Source organism: Temnothorax americanus, unplaced genomic scaffold (assembly GCF_048541705.1).
Source record: "Temnothorax americanus isolate GAGA-0224 unplaced genomic scaffold, ASM4854170v1 Scaffold31, whole genome shotgun sequence".
In the NCBI taxonomy this organism is placed as follows: Eukaryota; Metazoa; Arthropoda; class Insecta; order Hymenoptera; family Formicidae; genus Temnothorax; species Temnothorax americanus.
In genome coordinates, this window is record NW_027509453.1 from 346476 (window position 1) to 363752 (window position 17277).

Below are 17277 nucleotides of genomic sequence, written 5' to 3' on the forward strand. Positions count from 1 at the left end.
TTTTGCAAACAGCATTTTTGAGATTTTTCTCACCTCGGGCCAATTTTGAAGGTGACGAGCGTGCGCGTTTTCTGTATTAATAAAAATTATCGGGGTTTCAGAAGACTGCGAAGCGAGTCAAGTCGGTTGAACACAAATTATTTCTCGGAAAGAAGAGAGGCCACGAGCGCGTGGCTGGACCTTCTGGCACGCGTGCCTGGTCCTTTAGACCCTTGAGATTTATTGATTTTAGAATGTCTAGTCAGTCTGAGAAGGAAAAAGATCGACCTGAGATCGGACGCAAATAACGTTCATCATGTACCCGCATTGTTCTCACATCGATTGAGGGTTAATGGCACGTGTAATAATCGTTAATTCATCAATTACGCGAGTACGTCGAAAACACACTGCGACAAAGTAAAAACTTGAATACCCTATAATTTATTCTTTAATAATTAAACTGGTAATTCTGTAAACATACGTTCGTCATAATTCAGAATTGCCGTTATATCAAAAATTGTTACCACAAATTTTCTTCAAATTGCATCAATATTGTTTTATTTATTTAAACGCAATATTTGTATACGATATATGATCTACTTACCGATAACAGGATGTCTTACGTAGTGCGCTACCGGTGTAATAAAGAGAGGCAACACTTGTTATTCCATTAAAAAGCCTTTAAAGATTTATACATTTTCCAATAAATTTCTGCAAAATGAACGACATCAAAAGACACTTTCCACAGCTTACCCTTCGCGCGATGTCGTCAAAGAAGTTCAGTTCAAACGAGGAGCGAGGAATAATAGGCTTTACTGCAGGATCTTTAAATTTTAAAGGGACGGTACCCGAACAGCTGATGCTTTCTAAGATACCCAGGTATCCTTCCAAACAAATTCGAGAACATTTTGAAAGGAGCAAGTCAATCGATGTCAGAAAATATCAGCGGCAAGAATATACAAATTTGATAATATTTTTTATTTTGTAATATAAATAATACTTTTGTTCTCTCTTTTTCTCTTTCTGTAACTTTATTACTTTTATAATAATATAAATACTCTGTTTATAGTAGTTATATATAATACTATATTATCGGGCCGATTCGGAATGGTTTGCTTCTAATATTTTCCTATAGTTCTCACGGTGATAGAAATAATGTCTCCCGTATGTTTCACATGATACTGGACATTCCCACTGACCAATTAATGCGGATAATCGTAAATTTTGCTGTGGCATCTGCCGCGATATGATATGATATCCAGGTGTTAAACGAAGGGTGTGTCTGTAACGTTTGATTTTTTTTTCTGGCCGGAATCGGTATGAAATACGATCTCTTTCCGGTACGCGTCGCCGAGCGAGTGCATCGTAGGTGACATTCTCGTCGTTACGTGGATACGTCGGCGGCTGGTGGTGTAAACTCGTAAAATGTTTGAGTATAATGCAACGTTTTATAAATTATTGTATTATAGATGACATCGTATCGACATCGCTTCCAGACTTGAATCGAAATCAATATATGTAAATGAGGGATGTGTGCCTCACAGAATGCACCCCGGCTGATCAACGTTCACACGATTGCGCAGATGGCGTCGTAAATGTTACAGTTTATCAAGTAACAAGGTAATTGGGGTGGGCGTAACCGTGACGGATACCAGGGGCGATCGAAAACTCTAAACTATTTGTTAAGTCTAGCTAATTAAAGAACGCTGGGTTTCCCAGCGCCATACGCAATCTTTATTCGCACATCTTCCACGAACGACGATCGTCAATTCAACTTGCACTTAGATATCGGACGATTACTATTGGAAAATATATGAGAAGGGAGAAAAGAAGACGAAAATGCGTACAGATAACGGCACAATATACTAAAATACTAATAGAAATTTAACAGAAACATTTATTTTTAAATGAAAACAGTAAATGTTTCCCTTTAATAATCTCTACTTAATTGTAAGAGATCTACGCGATACATATCTCGATATACATTTTAAATTGCCACCGACATATCGTTGACGATTCTAAAAGACATCAAGGCCTATTTGTGCCATCTCTTTAACACTATTTTTTTCATTGTAAAAGTAATACCTATTTGAGATATCTAATTAAAAGCAATTAATAAAAGCATGCAATGTCTTCTCATTCCAACCCAAGCTTTAATTCTTTTTAATAAAATTATAATATTACAAAGAATCATTAAAATCACCGGCGCAAAAATAAAAAAAAAACGATGAAATCGAGAGTTTTTGAGATCCGAGTCTCGGACTTTGACGACGCGTGCAAGTTGAACGACTGACTTGACGATAAATGTTGTTCAGATCATTATTGTAGATAATTTTACGCTCTACAAAAAACGTACGTATACAGTTAGTAACCCTATCTTGCTTAGTTTTCGAGATATTTGAGAAAAAATAAAAAAAAATCATGTTTTTTGTTGATAATATTGTTAATAACTTTGTATTGCGCATTAATTTTGCGAAGCAAAATAAATTCTACTTAGAGCATCTCAAATTAAAGAGATTCATGGTGGTTGCAACCTGGGAAGATTAATTGGAAGGTTCGATGTCTAATATGATTGGCCTAGATCTTGTCAACGGAAATTGATACAGATGATGCGTTGTGACGAGCCTCGAGGTTACTGCGTAACTACATGTTATTATCACATATATATTGTTTTAGATTCTTAAATCGACGTAAGAAAAATAAAATTTTAAACCTTTTGAACAACATTTTAAATTGAAACCTATAACTCAAAATAAACGCTTAAATAATAACCTAAAAATTTGTTTAAGAATTTATTCGTTCTTTCCTTTAAATTCTACGAATTATTATTAGAAAACACTAAACAGCCAGTTTATTAAATGTAGTAGACATAAACTGTTACCCAATTTTGTCATTTTTAAATTGTGTGGTACAGAGGAATGTATCCTTATGAAATATTTGAGGAAATAATAAAAGAAAAATATAGAGAACGATACGTTGTCAGTAAAAACCGAGAAGAATATTTTAGATATTTAAATGGTTATATTATTTAATTATTAATTTATAAATAATATAAATAACAATTTCTTTAAATAACAGTTTTTTTAAATGCAAAATTAAGAATCAATTTTATTACAAATTAATTACAGATATGGTAAAATTACATATATATACATATAATCTATAATTAAGAGACACTTGGTTATGTTCCAATTGTATAATAAAATATTTTTATTTTTTTACTGCGTGTCCTAATGAGTGGAGATATTACAATGCAAAGTCCAAATCAGCTATTTTACATTTAAGAAACGCCATTGTCGTTGTTATATTTAATAACAATGTTATTAATGATAAGCATAGTTTTATTAGTTCTAAAATATATTTATACTTTACAACTTTTATGTAATTATAAAAGAAGGTGTCCCTATATATATATATATATATATATATATATATATATATATATAAATAAAGTTAAACTCAATTTACGATAACTTTATGAGTTAATGCTCATACACAGTTGGAAAATTTGTGTTAAATATAACATAAATCACATTTTTTAAACGGACAATTCAAGTTTTTGTGTTAATATACAAGAAGCTGTTGTATATTTTAATTTTTGAAAAGAAGCCATTGTATATTATTAAAAAATTTAATTAATATTAAAAAAACTAATGTAAAAAAACTTGGATGCTATATCAAATAACTTAAATTTATAACATTAATATTATTTATAATATATTTAATATTAATATATATGTATATATATATATATATATATATATATATATATATAATATCCAATTAAAATTAAATCATATTATTATGTTCACCTCATACATACACTCAGAAAAATAATTATTCTAGAGCCAAGAAAAGCACTTTACTTATTTTATTTTATTTTGTTTAAGTAAGTTTTCTTACAACAAAGAATATTTTCTTACTAATAGTTTTCAAATATCTTGATACAAGTCAAGAATACTAGCTGTTTTGAGTCAATGTAATACTTATATTGGGTTTATGATAGATTTGCGGATATATAAGCTTACTTACAAAGACTCATGTCAAGATATTTGAAAACTATCAGTAAGAAAATATTCTTTGTTGCAAGAAAATTTACTCTTAAACGAAATAAAATGAAATAAATAAGTGCTTTTTCTTGGCTGTAAAATGATTATTTTTCTGTGTGTATACATATATTTTAATAGAAGTGCCAAGTTTGTTTGCATTAAATATATATTTTTAAAATTTTGATTAACATTTTTAAAAATACAATAGTTTTTTTCCAAAGATTTATTCCTACTTGGTACAATTTCTTGATATGATACTTTTTGTAGGTTTTGTAGGTAGACAGACGCGTATATTTGGCATCTTTTTGTGTCTTTTTTAAATAAAAAGTAAATATTTATAGACATATAATTACATAGCATATAGTATAAATGAGATACTCGAAATCTTACTAATGTCCATATATTGTTTTACGTATCACATTTTTGTAAATGTCAGTTTTTTGAAATATAACAAAACAAGTTCATTTTTATTTATCGTCAATATTCCAATATTGTAAATGTCTCATAATACTAAGCAACATGTTTAAGTTGAAAAGTAACTCATTATATATATATATATATATAGATATAGATATATATATATATATGTATATATATATTAACTATATATTATTAACTATATATATATATATAATTATATATATATAGATATAGATATAAGATTAATTATATACCAATACCATGGACAGATGTTGCGGAACTATAGCTTGCAGATATTAGGACTTATTGCCATATCGTTTATATACAATTTGGAAAACATTTAATATATTCCACAGATAGCTTTGTATCCATATTTATTGATGTGTCTGTTATTGCGGTTGTATTAAATAGATACCGTAGTTCACGAGACTCCATTGTACGTACGTAGCGAACTCTGCAGTACTGTCAACAACGCTTACTTTCGCTTCTTAAATCTATAAATATTTCCTTATTCATCTTCGATTTCATCAACTGAAGTTTCACGCAAATCTTCATCAGATTCTGAGCTTGAATAAGACCTGCAATTTATGCAAGAAGTGATTAAAAAAGTAAAAAATAGAGGAATTAATATTTAAATTAATATAGAATCGTGTATTACTCGTCAATAACGCTTGTTCTCTTTTTCCTCAAATCTTATATTTTTGTTTCTGTCCATGATTTCATTAATAGCTCAAAGAGTTTTTTAAGGATCCCTCTCTCGAAAGAAACCCTTTTCAGTCTTGCATTCTTTGATGGTAACGGTCTTCAGATTAACGGTAACGTCTGTGATAAACACTTGATCAGCCACGGAATTTCTCGCGTGCCAATAATCCGTGCCGGGACTTGTGAGTGGAACGTAGATCTCTGACTTTGGAATCTCGGTTTGCTTGACGTTTGAACTAGTATTATTATTATTGTTGTTATTATTGTTATTGTTATTATTGTTATTGTTTATTATAAGCCTGTACACCAGATTCTGAGCTTGAACGGGACTTGCAAATTTACACAGAAGTAGAAAATGAATTGCAATAATGGTTAGTATATCAATTGTTATACACGTCATTAACCCTTGAAGTGCATACGTTTTTTCGGTACCTTCTAAGTGCATACGTGGATCTGTCACGTTCAACGTTATTTTTCCCTACCTTAAGCCATTTCAAAACATCTAAAAAAATTCATATAACATTTGTCTACATTGTAGTTGACGATTTTATAGTCATTTTGATATATTAACATCGTTTATTTAATATCTTCTAACAGGTTTGCAAGTTTTACAGTTACGAGCAGATATCTTTGGCTCGAACACCGTAAACTCACGTATGCACCTTAAGGGTTAAGCATATTATTCAATTATTAGGCCAAAAGATTTATTTTTAGAATTTAAATTCTTTCAATGGTGAGTTTTATCAATACTTAAATTTAGTATTTTCAGTATAATAATATTTACATTTATAATATATAAGTTTATATTTATGATATATTTGCGCCTTGTATGTACACGTAAAAATAAGTTTTTATAACTTATTGTTGAAAGATAAGGTATACTGTATAATGCAAATCACTTAACGGTTTTTTCTTATTTTATCGTAAAATATAAAAATAAGTATTTACTTTAGGACACTATAATAATATGATGAAATTTACAAAGTATGTACAGATTATTTAATAATTAAATCGCGCGTGTGGGTAGGTAGAGCGGAATAAACTAAATAAAAATGTTCTCTAGCAGTTTTTTTTTTTCTCAATAATTAATGAAAAATTATTTAATAAAGATCTATGAATGCGCATGCATCGCCGCAATTCAGTGGCGAATGTAAATGTGTTGCGAGGAAGAGTTAGTTCAGCTTTACGTGCCGATTGCAAATGTTGTATGCGCGGCAAGACATTGGTAGAAGAGCGCTTTTAATAACCGTCAATGAAGCATAGATTGTCTCACTCGCAGATCTCTATTAATTTATTTTTAAATTAATTATTGTATTATAAAAATCGCAAAATGGTATAAAATTTTTTTACTCAGTTTAATCCATTCTATTCTCCCTGTCCACGAACTGTGTTACACTTAATATCTCAGACGCCATATTTTAATTTTTTAAATAATAATTCAGATATATGTATATAATATAATTATATAAATATAAGTGAAATTATAATATAAAGAATTGTATATAGTTTCTCGGATATCTATGGATTTGATAGCGAATAGTAAATCACAGAAAAAAAGATTAATCACAAATAAATATGTTTTGTGGGCACATTAGGCGCCAAAATTGATCGCATACATAAAGTAATTTACGTTGATATATTATAGTGTTTGAGTCTATTTAATTTGTAAGATTTTATTACGGTTTATAATTTAAGCATAGTGTATAATTACTCGTCACTTCTCTCTATTTCCTCTCCCTCTTGCCCAAGTAGCGGTATGCTTGTTCGTATTGTACTTTCGCTTTGTGGCTTATTCAAAGGGAAACTGCTGTCTCTCATTGAGCTTGAAGAAGTTGGTGCATGTCTGTATATATACGACAAATTTAATTAATGATGTATAGAAAAAGATAAAGTGAATATATATATGTATAAGCATATGCGCCTTTTTATATATTTGTCAAAATATATAGAAAATTGATTTTGTATTGTTTCAAGGAATTACACATTACTATATATGTGTGCCGTGATATTTACATTTTTATTTATTTATTACTTCATTATTGTGTACCTACTTTTCATTCATCAATATTTTATACGTTCTTAGATGAATACTTACTTACAAGCTCGCAATAAGTGTTTCCGTAATCTGGTTACATCATTGTGATGTTTTATAACCTTCTTACACGTTTTTCTCGTTGCATCTCTGCCTTTTACATCGAACTTGTTCCATGTTTTTGATCTTCTTATCACATTTCTACAAATAAAATTACATTTATCGGGTGATAAATTTTCAATTAAATGTCTTATTAAAACGTGCACGCCACATTTAAAAATTATTAATGTTTTGCAATAATTGTATGTCGCTGTTTGTCTCTGTAATTTTCTATAATACGTTGTCGGGTTTTGAATATATATACATATTTATCAGCATGCGCTCTTTTATTTATTTGTCCAAACATGGAGAAAATTTATTTTGTATTGTTTTGAAAAATCATTAAATAATTCAAAACCACACATGGACAATTGCAGTTTCAGTCAATATTGCATATAATTATTATATATGTGCCGTGATAAACCAGAAATTTACATTTTCATTTATTTATTATTTTATTACTGTACACCAACTTTTCATTCATCAATATTTTATACGTTCTTAAATGAATACTTACTCACAACCTCGCAATAAGTGCTGTTTTAATATGTGTGTATCACTGTGATTTTTTATAGTTGTATTACACGTTTTGCACGTCGCAACATTGCCTTTTACATCGAACTTGTTCCATATTTTTGATCTTCTTATCACATTTCTATAAATAAAATTACATTTATCGGGTGATAAATTTTCAATTAAATGTTTTATTAAAACGTACACGCCTCATTTAAAAATTATTAATGTTTTGCAATAAATGTATGTCGCTGTTTGTCTCTGTAATTTTCTAATACGTTGTCGGGTTTTGAATGTTTGTTTTGATCTGTTATGTTATATATGTCTATAAGTAGTATTTTAACTCTTGTTTTGGACCGATTAGAGAAAACTTTTTTACAATGACTACACACATCGCGTAATTGGTAATCAAGTCATACTTATGCTTTATTACAAATCTGTACTATAACATAGACAATATTTAGTATTAGAAAACACTAAAATCTGTGTAACATTATTAAAATCTTATTAAATACATATTTATCAGCATGCGCTCTTTTATTTATTTGTCCAAACATGCAGACAATTTATTTTATATTATTGTTTCGAAAAATCATTTAATAATTTAAAACCACACATGGACAATTGCAGTTTTAGTCAATATTGCATATAATTATTATATATGTGCCGTGATAAACCAGATATTTACAGTTTCATTGATTTATTATTTCATTACTGTACCTACTTTTTATTCATCAATATTTTATACGTTCTTTTAAATGAATACTTACTCACAAGCTCGCAATAAGTGTCGTTTTAACATGTGACTATTACTGCAATGTTTTATTATTGTATTACACGTTTTGCACGTCGCAACATTGCCTTTTACATCAAACTTGTTCCATATTTTTGATTTTTTTATCACATTTCTATAAATAAAATTACATTTATCAGGTGATCAATTTTCAATTAAATGTCTTATTAAATTGTACATGTCTCATTTAAAAATTATTAATGTTTTGCAATAATTGTATGTCGCTGTTTGTCTCTGTAATTTTCTAATACGTTGTCGGGTTTTGAATGTTTGTCTTGATCTGTTATGCTATATATGTCCGTAAGTAGTAATTTAATTCTTGTTTTGGACCGATTAGAGAAAACTTTTTTACAATGACTACACACATCGCGCAATTGATAATCAAGTCATACTTATGCTTTATTACAAATCTGTACTATATAATATAAACAATATTTAGTATTACAAAACACTAAAATTTGTGTAACATTATTAAAATCTTATTAAATACATATTTATCAGCATGCGCTCTTTTATTTAATTGTCCAAACATGCAGAAAATTTATTTTGTATTGTTTCGAAAAATTATTTAATAATCTAAAACCACACATGGACAATTGCAGTTTCAGTCAATATTGCATATAATTATTATATATGTGCCGTGATAAACCAGATATTTACATTTTCATTGATTTATTATTTCATTACTGTACCTACTTTTTATTCATCAATATTTTATACGTTCTTATATAGATGAATACTTACTTACAAGCTCGCAATAAGTGTAGTTTTAATATGTGTATATCACTGCGATGTTTTAGAGTTGTATTACACGTTTTGCACGTCGCAACTTTGCCTTTTACATCGAACTTGTTCCACACGTCTGCTCTTTTTCTAACTTTTTGTCTTGTATTCATAGATTTACATTTATCAGAGTGAAAACGTTTTAAGTGTTTTATTAGCAAGTGCACGCCTTTTTTAAAATTTATTGTTTTATTATTGCAATGATTATTGCATGTTCCTTCGTATTTTGATACTATGTAATTTTTTAATAAGATGCCACGTTTTGGATGTGTGTCTAGTTCGGTTATGTTATGTTTATCGCATAAATGATCTTTTAACTTTTGCCTTCGATCAGGATGGGAAAAAACTTCTTCACAACTTACACTTACATTACACTTTACTGAATCAGAATTTTCTTCTAGTATGCAATATTTCGCCAACCATCCTCGAAGTTTCCCCATTTTAACAGTTCTATATCGCAAAGCGCTTAAACACTAAATGAGATCACTTCATGTTATCGTTTGAAGAAGAGCTTACAAAATTGGTCATAGAAGGTCGAGAAGAGAAATATGTTTCCCCTTCCCACACAAAACAAAATTCAATAAATACTTTTCGAAGACCTTTTCAAAGCGTTTCAAAATATAAATCTCACAACACGGCAATTCAAGTGTTATTTTTACAGGTATGAAGTATTTGATGACTTAATTGTTTGCGATAAAATGTCCGCTTTACGCGGACAATTCGTAAAGCCACGGAAACATTTGTTCATAAAAAAAAAAATACTTTTATAACATATTTAAAATAAAATTGGGAAAAATACTTTCACAATATTTTTAAATGAAAGAGATTTAAATAATAATGAAACAAATGTGTCATATTTCACGATGTTCGTGACGTTCGTGTATACACTTTTGCAGAATTTTTAAGTACAATTTAATGTATGACAAGAAATTATTACTATTCAAGTGCATGTCAATGAATATGGAATACCGCGGGCGTAATTGTAAGTAATTTTATTCTTTTTATCGCTGCCTACTTGATTTTTGGCAGCTTCCTCTCAACTCAAAATCATATTAGCTATTTTTTCATCGCATCAAGGACCTGTTGTCGTTGCGTTCATCGGTGCCGTCAACGCAGGCTTTAATACTTAAATGGAGATGTTATCTTGGATGACGATGGATGCGTTACACTCGTTATGCATTGTGTTCCACGTGTCGATTGCGTTGTAGATTGCGTCGTCGTCGTCTTAAGTTGCGTTGAAGGTATTGTAGGGTTTCTATCTTTCGTGATCGTTTTTTCAGACGTCGGCGACGTCGATCTCGTAGACGATGTTGTTGTCATCATCGTTGTTCTGGTCGTTGCACTCGATTCTGTTAGTACCGTCGTGATCATAAGAGCTGTTGTATAGTCATAGTCCGTTTGCGAAGTTTTTTCTCCCGTAGAATTTTGCGACGGTATTGCTATGGACGTATAGCTGTTACTGTCGTTGAACCCGTCGTTATATTTGCGGAAACTGTTGCAGTCTTCGTCTTATTCATTTCTCGATTATTAAGTGTGATACCTTTATTTGCCTGAGTTGTGCATACTATCTAACTGTTATAGAAATGATTCCGTGTAAAAAAATAAATGCCAAATATAGAAGAAATGTTTACGATTGATTGAATCATTTTGATATATAAAACTATTTTTCTTGAAGACTACACAACGAATAGAAAATAATTTATTACATATTTTTTTTTACAAAGAATCTTTTTCTTGTCGATTATACTAGATTTAATTTTACATTTTTTTCAAAGAAAATTCATTAGATTGACTATAAGATTAAGATATCAATTATCATAAAATTATGGCTAATAGAGTTACCTAACTGGGTAAAACAATAAAATTTCAATTCCGATTAACGAAATCACTATTCCGATCAATACTGCCACATCTTGTGTTGCTTCATATTTTATTTCTAATATTTTTCGATTTAAGATTCCATCAACACATATGCACCGCTATTTTACCGTATCTGCTATGATTAATGATATATAGCGTTTAATGGCAAGTAGGCTTGTGTGTCATCAGAAAATCTTAAAAAAAGGTAACTGTAACACAACACGCATGCAATGGTCACAGGAAGAGAATATCAGTTCACCTTGTTTCCTGGAAGGACAGAATTATCCGGTCGTTCGCGCGACAAGAGTTAATATAGACAATGAATATCCCTACCTCAACAATACTAGCATTTCTGTTAGTCTTATCATTTTGTTTTCGGCCAGACGGTGCGATAAAGATACCTTTAATCCTATCGTCTCCTGCTAGTCAATCGATACGTTGTATTTGTGGTACCGTAATTATCTTGGACAATAATTTTTAAAAATTTCTGTTTTTCCTTAAAGTTCTTTAAATCTCTAAAGTTTAGAAAACATAATTTTTATCTTCACTTTAACTTATTAAGTCGTAGGAGGCCCTTTTTGTTTTAAATCCGTGTAACTTCCGGATCCTAATCAAAATTTTTAAACTGCAATTGGTATTTAGGGGCAAAAGAGTTGCTCTTTTTGAAAACCTAAGTCGGCGACGGCATGGGATATCTGGGGAAAAAAAAAAGAAAAAAAGGATATAAAATTTGAAAATAAAGATTTAAAAAAGTAAATGACCCTGCCTTTTACTGACAAAATATTCAACTATTAAATAATGTTGTTTATCTCTTTGAGTAGAAATCGATATCCATAATTATTATTCGAGTTATATAGCAAAAATTATGCTCAAAAAATAGAAGGAATCATTTATTAATTGAACATTTGTCTGTAAAAAGGCAGGGCTTACTTAATTTTTGTCTCCATTTTTATATTTTATATTCTTTTCTTTTAGATAGTTTATTGCCGATTAAATTTTTGGAAAAAGTAATTTTCTTTATCCCTAAATGTCAATTTCTAAAAATTTTTATTACGACCCGAGAAGAAGAAAAAAACAGAAAAACGTGTAAGGCCTCCTAGGATTTAATGGGTTAAAACAGTTCGGGGGGAAACAAGCTTTTCGATTAACAATCGCGTGCATTCAGCATTAAAAAATGGACATTATTTTCAACGGCATTACATATATATATATATATATATATATATATATTATTATAGCGCATAATCACATATCGAATAACATGGCAAACGCGCTGTAACAATTAACGGATCATGCACAAATGCACCCCTTTCCGTCGTATATTGCTTGCACCACACCGGACATTATTCGGTTTTCCGTTTCCGCCGTATTATTATCTTCTTTGTTGGCGATTCGTGTGCCGGTGCGCGCTGCAATCGAAGCCGGCGAAACAAATCCGGTCTCCTTTTACCCTCCCGCGCGAGCCACCCCTTTTCCAATTTCGTTGACTCGCGAGTAACTGCGGTTTCAGCTATTATCTCGACATGCAGCACGCGATGGTGGAAAAACGCAGCGAGTATTGTCGTTACGAAAAATCGCGTTCGACGTGGTTGCGCGACACACCCGCCGGTCATTAATCACGCATTAAGCCCGCACCGATCGTTGATCCCGCTTTCTAACACAACCATTATTCTTTCAGCTGTCTAATTCGCGGTTTCGCCTGGCTTTTTCGTCCGTCGATTTACTGCGTCGCTGAAATTGCGTTGGGTTTGGTTTTAACTATCACCGCAGATTGTCCTAGGTAGACGACGAAGTTGGCGCGTTGAACGTTGTGTAACTTATTCATTATTTAATTTATATAATTAATGTCCTAGGTATAAATTTCTGTTCCAAGTATCTTTCTAGAAATATTTCTCGAGTTCTGAAAATATTAACAGTTTTTTTCAACATTTCTGAATAATTTAGGTATAATATTTAAAATACTTACAAAAACCAAGATATTGTCTTATATCACGAAATGTATAGAAATATGTCGAAAATAGACGATAATGACGATAATGACGATAACTTTCGACATAACTTTTTGTGCTGATTATTCTTGTTCCGTCGACCGTAATTTTCAGCTTGACCGAGAAAAATTTGTTCGGTCACAGACGATATCACTCTATGGAAATAATTATCGTGTGTTTTTCCTGTTTAGGATTTTCCTGTATCGAATAATTTAAAACTTTAAGCTTGAATGTTATATTAGCCGGATTTTTAAAATCATTTACAATTAGATCCAAGGATATATTGAGAAGGGGATTATAGTATTTCTAACAAATTAAAACTGGGCAATAACAGTGCACTGCGAGAAGAAAACAAACATAAATGGTTATTCTTGCTTACAACGAATATTATTTTCGAAATTTTTGTGCGTTTTTTCAAACGCTCTGTTATTGGAACTTTTTGTACGTACACTGTATTTTTTTGTCGACAATATATTTCTTGCAACGATCTTTTTCTTTCGTAAATTCAGTAAATGTCGATACGGGTGAACGACGTAGCTAAACGTTAGAAAAGTTCCAAAAAACGACCTACGACGTTTCGAGTTTCGGAGCATCTGCTCGGTCATGAAACCCTTCGGTCTTTATCGGAGCGATCTTTGCCTAACGAAATCATTGGGCAATTCTCTTTTTTCTCTGGTTAGACAGGGCTCAGTCGACGCGCTATCGTGATTAAGCTTTAAGGATCTATTCGAGCCGTCTAATTTATCGAAAATATACGAGGTGGTGCAAACACCGAGGCGCAATATCGCAAACGCGTTAGACGAGAACATCTGCTGTGCTATACGAAACCCTTCGGCGTTTATCAGTCGATCATGTCGAAATTGTTAAAAATAACATCGGGAGTCGGCCGGGCGCCCCCGCGGTGACACAACGTCGAGATTTCGATAGAACCAAATCGGAGATCGATCGATTTTGTTCAATCGACCATCTGCCGTGTCGAAGGGTTGTTTGTGCCCACCCCTTTCTTGGACCTTTGGACCTTTACGTGCGAGTGGTTACCCACAATACACGTCGAAAGGTGCACCAACAATACAAACAATTGATTATTTCGATTGCTTCATTCGTGTCACGAATATTTCGTGAACAATGCCGACTGTAGCACTTAGTTAAAATAATTTATTGATCTTTTGTACGATTCACACACAAAATAATCTTAGAAAACTGACGACTGGCTCACATTACCTGTCATAATAATTCGTTTTTGCGATTAAATAATTAGTATTTTATAACGGTGCCAAAAGTATAATATAATAGGAAAGTTTATAGCACAATAATATTTTAGTCAATTTTTTTAATTTAAGAAAAATTTAATCTAAATTTTTCCTTTTGAACTTAATTAAAACTATATTATTGATGATTAATTTTGTTGTTAGCTTTTGATTGTAAGATATCCTTTGTGTCTCTGATGAATGCTTTGAAAATATATACGTTTTTGTAAGACATATAGCTGTAATTCTATCTTTATATAAAAGCACGTTTTTAAGTTCGTTATCGCATGTGTAAACAAACAGAATTGAGCTGTGATTTTTATGAGAACTGGGAACCGGAAATGGTTTAATTAATGGTTTTGTCGTTGGTTCGATAATGTATGTGGGTACGTGTATAGGATATAGAAATTCCCACAAAAACTTGTATTGGCGTTTTTACCCCCGAGAGAGAGAGAGAGAGAGAGAGAGAGAGGGAGAGGGAGAGGGAGAGGGAGAGAGAGAGAGAGAGTTTCCCATAGAGGTATTCCCAACGATAAATAATGCATGTCGATTTGCTCCGGTTCGTGACGGTTTTACGCGGAGCGTGACAGTGAAACGAGACAACTGGACAAAAGAAGGATTTACATAAATTCCGCTTTCATATTCATCATACCAATTCAGCATTTTTTGAGATTGGTGCTATTGGCAAAGTTCCTCCTGCTTTTACGAGAACACTGATGAGAAAATTAATATTGAGGGAAACTGGAAGGGTTCGCTAATGAATGTGAATATCGCACGATTATCTCCGCGCGATGTTTCATTAAGTACATTCGCATATGTATCCAGATATTCACTATTATTATTGTCGAAGAGGATTAGATTAAGTAATAGAATCAAAAAAGAATTTATTACATAGATCTGCATATCGCTATATAGGCAAATTTATAATACTTTATAATTGCTGCGTATTACTGATTACTACCCGCGATAGCCAATGGAAAATTCAGTGAAACAAGAAATATATTAAATAATATCATTATGTTGTACTGCATTTCTTTTTTGCGTCAACCGTGAAATATCTATATAAAAGTACACGTCTTATATGATGATTATATTTAGAAAAAAATAGCTCCTCCGAAATTTTCTTTTTCAATATTAAAAGTTTATATATCCTCGATTAACAAGTCCCTGAATTTTAAACGATCGTTGATAAGAAACTTGGAGTCGGCCTCGAAAACGCCTTTTACCGTTTAATAAGGAATTATACTTTCTCGCGCAAGTGTATAAGTGTGCGTGCTTATTCGACACGCATCGCGGAGTGGCCAATTTTTGTTCGACTCGGCATATAATTGCGGGGGCATTAACTCGCACGTTAACTCAATTTCGCCACCCTTCCGTCGCGTTGGCGCGTCGCAGATTAACGTACGGCCCGGCGAGTGCCGATATACACGGCGTGCGACTTTTGTGCGCGCGAAGGTTTCGCGAAGGACACCTGCAACCTGCAAAGACGGACCTACGCGAACGGAGAGAGTCCACGGTTCCACGCGTAAAATTTATGTTGCGTGAAGCAACCGTCCTCGCAGAATAAGCGCTTTTTCCCTCGTGGAGAAACGGCTGCGACGGCGATCGTCCGTAACACGTCGAAGCGTAAAAAGTTTTACGAGATAATTGTAATATCCGTAAATAACACGGAGGTATACTAACGATTGCGCTCGCAGCGAACTCGAAGAAACGGGCGTAACGTCTGTTACTGAAACTCAACCCTTTACCTGCAACTTGGCGTGGCGAGCAACACTGTTAAATCAGAGTGGATGAAAGACTGAAGAAAGACGAAAGCTTAATCATATTTGAATTTAATAATATATGTTAATTAAGAAATCTCTCAAAATATTTTTATCTTAACAATTTTGTCATAATCTCACAGCTATATAAAATAACGTAACGTATGTTACATTTCTTTCATCAAAATTGTTGTTTTTTTTGCACTACACCTCGATATTATTCACTCGCGCAATTCGCTGCTTTATTATGTATCGCTCAGTATTATAGCTGTAATTTTGACCATTTTATATGTTTCGTAATTGCATACATGTAACATCATTCACCGCTTTCTGATATACTTTCTACCATTCCTTAAAAGTGCATCCGCGGCTTCGTAATCCCGGGACAAGTGGCAGCCGATGCTTATTATGCGTTTCATAAAAATTAAAAATTTCCGTTGGTGCGTTTACAGGAAACGGTCGGCCGACAGAATCCTTTGAAGGTATTTCCTTTCGAAAGCATCGACTTCCGGATTGGAGAGCCCATCGCGACGAAATTGAAATCGTGACGGGGGGGATTGTGGAGGAGGAGGGGGAATGCGCTTCCTGTGTCGATATGACTTCCCATAATCGCACAGTCATTGATATTAATTTAACACATTATTGAATAATCGATTTGATATAACAAGAAAAAACTCTAAAAGTATCAAAAATGAACATTTCAAGATAGTTATATTTTGTATTTAAGATTTTAATTAATTGGGGCAAAGCGCACGCATTTCTCATTGTCACCGTACAATTATTACAATTATTATTTTCCAATTAACAATTATATAATTTACTACTTCTTATTCTATCTAATTTATAATCAAAATGATGTATAGTTTGTCCGTTTTTCTCACGAATGGTTTTATCTTTCTCTCGATGAGGAATCGATTCGACTTATTATTAAGAGAAATGACAATGGTCACGATAACATATCAATAGACCTTCACAATGAAACAAAGAGAATAGTAAATTTCGTCAAATGCTAATATGCCTATTGATTTTGTGCAAATTTCATTGGACGAGCC

General features: G+C 32.0%; 2 protein-coding genes across 8 annotated transcripts in view; one reads left to right on the plus strand and one right to left on the minus strand.

Moving 5' to 3' along the window:
* The window catches only part of Hipk (Homeodomain interacting protein kinase), a 78199-nt gene that overhangs the window by 5135 nt on the left and 55787 nt on the right, over positions 1-17277 (plus strand). The window lies entirely within an intron of this gene.
* LOC143900975 (uncharacterized) lies at positions 4693-10133 on the minus strand. The gene is made up of 7 exons (XM_077412809.1): positions 9332-10133; positions 8565-8702; positions 7799-7936; positions 7246-7383; positions 6862-6993; positions 5107-5386; positions 4693-5026 (listed from the first exon to the last, which is right to left on the minus strand). The coding sequence occupies exons 1-6, from the start codon at positions 9808-9810 to the stop codon at positions 5191-5193; spliced, it is 1221 nt and encodes a 406-aa protein (XP_077268935.1). The 5' UTR covers positions 9811-10133; the 3' UTR covers positions 4693-5026; positions 5107-5190.